Here is a 6688-nt window from a genome sequence, read left to right as displayed (position 1 = left end):
CGGCAGCGTGGGTGAAGTGCTGGTCAAGATGAGGCTTTTCCGATTACTGGTGCGGCAGCTCTTGGTGCGGCGGAATATGCTGCCGCCGGGGAAGGAGGGCATCGAGAAATTGGAAAGCGCGGTCCAGAGAGAGTCAGACATGACCCGGCGGCGGCGACATGGTGGCATGTTTTCCTTTTTTATCTTTGATTCCCCATTCCCCACATTCATGCTTTTGCTGCTACTCTAAATTTTTTTATATTTGATAGCCAGCCAGGAAGTGAAGGATAATAAAAAAATAAAAAGATTGTTGTTATTAGGTGCCGTTGAGTTAGTGCCGACTATGCACAACAGTATGAGACACTGCCTGGTCCTGCGCCATCCTCACAGTTGTTGTTACTCATAAGCCCATTGCTGCTACTGTGCCAATTTATCTCACTGAGGATCGTCCTCCTTTTCACTGATCCTCCACTTTACTAAACATGATATTCTCTTCCAGGGACTGGTCCCTCTTGATGGTATATGTCCAAAATATGAGAGACAAAAGTTTTTCTATCCTGACTTCTAAGGAGCATTCTAACTGTACTTCTTCCAACACAGATTTGTTTTTTCTGGCAGTCCATACCTTTAATAATCTTCTCCAACACCATAACTCAAATGCATAAATTCTTCTATGGACTTCCTTATTCATTGTCCAACTTTTATATACATATAAGGCTATTGAAAATACCATGGCTTACATCAGTCTCATGTGAGTCCTCAAACTATTATCTTTGCTCTTGAGCACTTTAGACAGGTCTTGTGCTATAGGATAAGCACTGGACCATAGGGCTGTTTGAATCACAAGATAGGCAGTTGAAACCCATCAGCTTCTCCTCAAAAACGCTATGCTATGAGTCCGAACTGACTTGACGGTACTGAACAACAGCAACATACATCATTCGATTTCTTTTCTGCTGCTTCCATGAGTGTTAAAAGTAGATCCCAAAAATTATCAGAGATAATAATAAGATTAAAACTGTGCACTTTATAAGAAAACAAACCAGCTTGCTGCCATCGGATTGATTCTGATGTATGTCAGTGTAGAACTGTGTTCATAGTGGTTGGTTTTGGGGAAGTAGATTGTCAGTTCATTCCTCTGAGGAGTCTCTGGATGAACTCAAAAGTTAAGAGTAACTTTTCAGTTAGCATCTGAGGAGTTACCTTTCTGATTATGTATACCTAGTGACATCAGTAAAATACTTACTGATGAAGATCAAAGACTACAGCCTTCGGTATGGGTTAACCTCAAAGTGTAAAGAAAACAAAAATCCTCACCGCCAGACCAATAAATATCATCATGATAAATGGAGACAAGATTAAAGTTTTCCAAGATTTCAATTTGCTTGGATCCACCACACTCATAGAAGCAACAGTCGAGAAATCAAGTGATGTATTGCATTAGACAATTTTGCTGTTTAGAGCAAAAGATGTCAGTTTGAGGACTTAAGTGCACGTAACTCAAGCCATGGTATTTTCAGTAGTCTCAAATGCATGTGAAAGTTGGATAATTAATAAGAAAGACAGTAGAAGAATTGATGCATTTGAGTTATGGTGTTGAAAAATAATATTAAAGACAGCATTGGCTACCAGGAGAACAAACAAATCTGTGTTGGAAGAAGTACAACCAAAATGTACCTTAGAAGCCAAGATGGCAAGAATTCGTCTCTCATACTTCAGACATATTATCAGTCGGGAACAGTGCCTACAGAAGGACATTGTACTTGTAGTGAGATTGGCCCAGGATCGGGCAATGTTTCGTTCTGCTGTGCATTAGGTCGCTATGAATTGGTACCAACTCGATGGCCCCTAACAACAACAACAGCAATTTGATGGCTGGAACTGTGGTTGCCTTGGCAGGGCCAGACCAAATGATTTTGTGCACCTCATATGGCCCACAAAGTGAACATTCTTCACCCCTTCTATACCCATGAATTACTTTCTCTTCCCTGCCACCTCTGCTTATCATCAAAGAATGTTTCTTTTAGTATGAAAACCTTTTCTTCAGTTTTTATAATAGTTGTCTCATACAATGTTTGTCCTTTTGTGATTGACTTTTTTCAGTCAGTATAATGTTCCTTTTATGAAATACTTTTTTGAAAAATATTTTTGTGTCCTTTTTAGTATAGATGGAAAAACGAATCTTTCATAATATTTGTATAACTAATATTTTACACTACAAAAAAAGTAAAATTTCCAAGAAAACCTGCTGTGGTGGTAATAATGATAGCAATTTACCTGTTAAGTGTGAGGACAGTAAATCATTATTCAGATTGCACTGCTGTCGTGGTTAACTAAATTATAAAGTATTTGAATGACTGGAAAGATAAGTATAGTGTCATTTTTCTTTTTTCGTCAGTGAAAGATAAAGCAGAAATACTTCTGCAAGTTGATGAATCACAAAGTATCAAGAATGAGCTAACTATACAGGTAAGGAAAACATTATTTTTCTTAGCATACTCTTTAGTTCTGCATTATTAACTTTACCTAAATGAAAATTAATATCAACACTGCAAGAAAGTGGTATAAATAAATTATGCTTTGTTATTACAGCAAATGAAAGATGATTCTATAAATTGTAGGGTATAGATATATCCTGAAGAATGGGGGAAGATGATGGTTGTATTTTTCCTAATATGCACAGTAAGGTAAAGATTGAGAGAGGAGAGAGAACATATCCTTTTCACAGACTTGATTTTCTTTCCTTCACATCGTTATTTTTCTTTTAAAACAGTTGACTTGCTCTATCTATGTAGCTATATAGTATATTTGATATTGTAGGGAGTTTTCCACCTATCATAAATCTAGTAGTTGGTCAAACAAACACAATTGTTAATAAATGTTAAGAATTTAGATTACTTGTCTAAAAAGACAAAATTTTTTCTCATTGAATATTTGTTTGTAGGTTACTTCACTTCATGCTGCATTAGAACAAGAAAGATCTAAAGTGAAAGTATTACAAGCAGAACTAGCCAAATACCAGGTATGCTTTTATAATTTTAAGGGCTTTCATCACAAATAATAGATTTGAAATACCAATACTTATTGCAACAACTTTTCATCCAATGTTTTTGCATCCACTGTTATTCTTTGTATCAGTTATTACTTTGGTGATTGCAAAATAGTGGTTTTCTAATTCTGTCAGTGTTTCACAGAATGCATTCAGCTTTCATTCAGCATTCTTTCTGGGTGAAGAAATTTTAACAATATCAGTGCTTTGTTTCTATATGTATCTGCATGTATACATCATATAAGTATTTTGGGGGTCCTGGTGTGGTTTGTAGGGTAAGTACTGGACAGCTTAGCACAATGTTGGCATTTCAAATCAACAGCTGCTCCTTGGAAACCTATGCAGGGTTGCTATGAGTCAAAACCAACTCGATAGCACTTACCAACAAAATGAAGTTTTAAATATTTCTATGTGTATACATATATGTGTGTCAACCTAACACCATTAGCAAAGATTCTAATCATAGAATAACCATCAAAAAGCTGGAAAGCCGGGAGTACATAAAAAAAAGTTTATCCCTAGGAGGATTCCTTTTGCCTGTGAGAGTTGTAAAGGATCATTCTATGTTTGTTTTGTTTTAATTCCAGTTGAAAAGCAAGGTAATAAATGCCATATAACAGAAAATAAATCTTTCATTTAATTCATGTCATTAGGCATTTCAAGTTCTACATAACCTATACTCATACGTGTAATTTCTGAATGAATATTGGTAGTAACTACTTCCAAGTAATAGTCCTGGCATGGCGCTATAGGATAAAGCACTGAACCGCAGTGTTGGTTTGTTTGAACCACAGTGTTGGCAATTCAAACTCACCAGCTGTGCTTTGGAAACTGTATACAGAATCATTGTGAGTTGAAACTGACTCAGTGGCACTTAACATCAACTTCTAAGTAAGAATGAACAGTAGCATTGTTTGTTTGTTTAAGAAGGTTGATGTAAGAATGTGTTGACCACCAAGAAGGGAGCCATAACAGAAAAAGGATGAAAGAAATAAAAAATCTGGTAACATTACCAAAAGACTCTGGGCTCCATGTTGTCTCTGATATAACCACTGCTTTAAGAAATGCACTTTCACAGACAAGTACTTCCCAAACTTGACTGATCATCAGAATGAATCCCTGAGGAACTTTGTGAATTACAGATTCTTTGGGTCGCTTCTAATAATACTAATTGAGTAGGTCTGGGATAAAGCCTCGTTAAGTGCCAATGGTCAATTCTGACTCATAGCAACCCTGTACAGGGTTTCTAAGGAGCATCTGGTGAGTTTGAACTGCTGACTTTGTCGTTTGCAGTCCATTGCTTATCCTACAGCACCACACCAAGACTTCTAACATAGTGGTGGTGGTGGTGGTTGTTAAGTGCTGTCTAGTTGGTTCTGACCCATAGCACTATGTAGGTTTTCCAAGGAATCATTGGTGAGCTTCAACCATTGACCTTGTGGTTCAAACCAACTTTGAATTTGCAACAAACTTAAAAACAGAAAAAAATCATCATTACCTTCTTATACCCAAAAGTCCCTTTTGTCTCATATTTCGTAATGTGAAAAAAATGACTCCAAAATGGGATTTTCTAAACCATTTGCTTTTTTTTCTTTACAGGGTGGCAGAAAAGGGAAAAGAAACTCTGAATCGGACCAGTGTAGGTGATTACATTAACCTTTGAGGTCGACACAAAAATTAAAAACTTTCAGGGTTTTGCAAAATGTATATATTTAATGCTGTGCAACTGCTCAACTATGCAGTTTTGTTGAAGAAACTAAAAATGACTAGTTCACTAACTGACTAATTTTATGGGTTGTTTTAGTGTTTTGTTTTGTTTTTTGGGGGTGCTTAAAAAGTGAAAAGAAGAGCAATTAGAATTCCATCAGAATTCAATGATTATTGTCGACTATCCATACTTCTTATCACTGTAGTTTTTCATCCATCAATAAAATTTACTCTTCCACTAATATGTTGATGTTTCTTTAAGTTTCAGAAATAATGCGGCAGCATTGGTTTTGTTTAAAGCACACTCAATTAATTGAATCATTTCAGTTCATTGAATAGTTACTCAATATTTTTCTATATAAATTTTAGAAATAAAAGATGAGTAAAAAATGATTGGTGCCAAGTAACTTATGCACAAGGGAAAAAATGGTGGGAGTTGGCAAACATAAGAGCTAAAATAATCACCATACTTATCAGAGTGTTCTATCACATCGTTTGGAAATTGAGAATGCTTTAATTAAATCATTTTTAGAGGATTGAGAGGCATTTTAGGAAAATTAAACAAAATATGGGCTGAAATTTTACATGAAGAACAAATCTTATCTTGTGGACAATGAAGAACAAATCTTATCTTGTGGACAATGAAGAACAAATCTTATCTTGTGGACAGTAACATGACACAGGGAACTGAAAAGAGTTTATGTGTGTGGGAGGGGTGGATGAGAGATTTTTGATGGATAAAACCAATTAGTATATATATTCATACAACTTATTTTTTTGTGGTTAGTGAAATATAATTATTAAATAAAACATATTTTTTCTTAAGTATAATCAGTTTTGGTCAACTTCATGACCATCTTTGATTGCTTGCATGTCTAACTCCATGAGGTTGTATGACCCTTGCAAAGAATTGTGATTATATTTCCAGTACTTAACTTGCTAAGTGCCACAAAGTACATATTAAGGAAATCTTTGTTTAATTAGATAGCAAAACTTAAATATATTTTTTTCCTAATTTTATGTTTGATTAATACTAGATAGCATTGTTGTTGTTAGGTGCCATTGAATCAGTTGCAATTCATAGAGACCCTATGTAAAACAGAATGAAAAACTGCCCTGTCCTCTGCCATCCTCATAATTGTTATGCTTGAGCCCATTGCTGCTGCCATTGTGCCAATCCATCACTTTGGGGGTCTGCTCTTGGCTGATTACATTGTGCTTTTCCACCGTCTCTTCCCGCAGATGTAGTCATTGTAATTTCTATATATTCCATCTGGTGAGGTCCATATGTATAGTCATCTTTTATGTTGCTTAAAAAAGATATTTGCGACCCAGTTGGGAACCTGGTTGGCAAGCAGTGTGAAGAGACCTGGGGACTCTTGGGCCCAGAGTCAGTGGCGTGGCCACAGAGGACTCTAGAGGAGAGTAGAGCTACCGGCTGACACTTGCAGATGATACCCACGTGACCTGGACTGGATGACTGGATGATCAGAGCTCAACGAGGAGGGGAAAAAAAAAAAGAGTGAGCTGATACAGTCTGATGAACTTGACTTATACCTATGGAGCAGCAACTCAAAAGAAGGAACAAATCCTTATAGCAAGAAACATTCACACACACACACAGAATGGACGGAGATGGGCAACTTGGACATTGGATACTCAGATGGGGAGGGGGTACTACAAAGGCAAGAAGTGACTGGCTTTCAAGAGGGAACCTAGTGCTAGGGAGCATGGTGGAAGGCAGAATCTCCAGTAGGTACTATTCAATCTGTCTGGGCGGAGCTGATGAAAGAAAATACAGATGGGTAACTCGTGATACTGTGGTAAATAATGCTTATCAGGACAGATTATGAGAGTTGGAAATGCAAAGGTAGACCTTTTGTTACAAGGAAGGGAGTGATTAAATCTCCAGGATAGGAGCGGAGACCTCTGGGACCATCAACGGAGAAGAGC

General features: G+C 36.8%; 1 protein-coding gene across 1 annotated transcript in view; it reads left to right on the top strand.

Annotated features, from left to right (window-relative positions):
- GKAP1 (G kinase anchoring protein 1) overlaps nt 1-4675 on the top strand; it is a 135499-nt gene extending 130824 nt beyond the window's left edge. Inside the window, exons 11-13 of the mRNA XM_006834955.1 lie at nt 2378-2448; nt 2924-3001; nt 4628-4675. Of these exons, the coding sequence (XP_006835018.1) occupies nt 2378-2448; nt 2924-3001; nt 4628-4675 (197 nt within the window). The remainder of the gene's footprint in view (nt 1-2377; nt 2449-2923; nt 3002-4627) is intronic.
- The last annotated feature ends 2013 nt before the right edge of the window (nt 4676-6688 follow it).

Source organism: Chrysochloris asiatica, unplaced genomic scaffold (genome assembly GCF_000296735.1).
Source record: "Chrysochloris asiatica unplaced genomic scaffold, ChrAsi1.0 scaffold00014, whole genome shotgun sequence".
NCBI lineage: Eukaryota > Metazoa > Chordata > Mammalia > Afrosoricida > Chrysochloridae > Chrysochloris > Chrysochloris asiatica.
The sequence above is the reverse complement of the archived record's forward strand: the minus strand, read 5'-3'. Positions and strand labels throughout refer to the sequence as shown.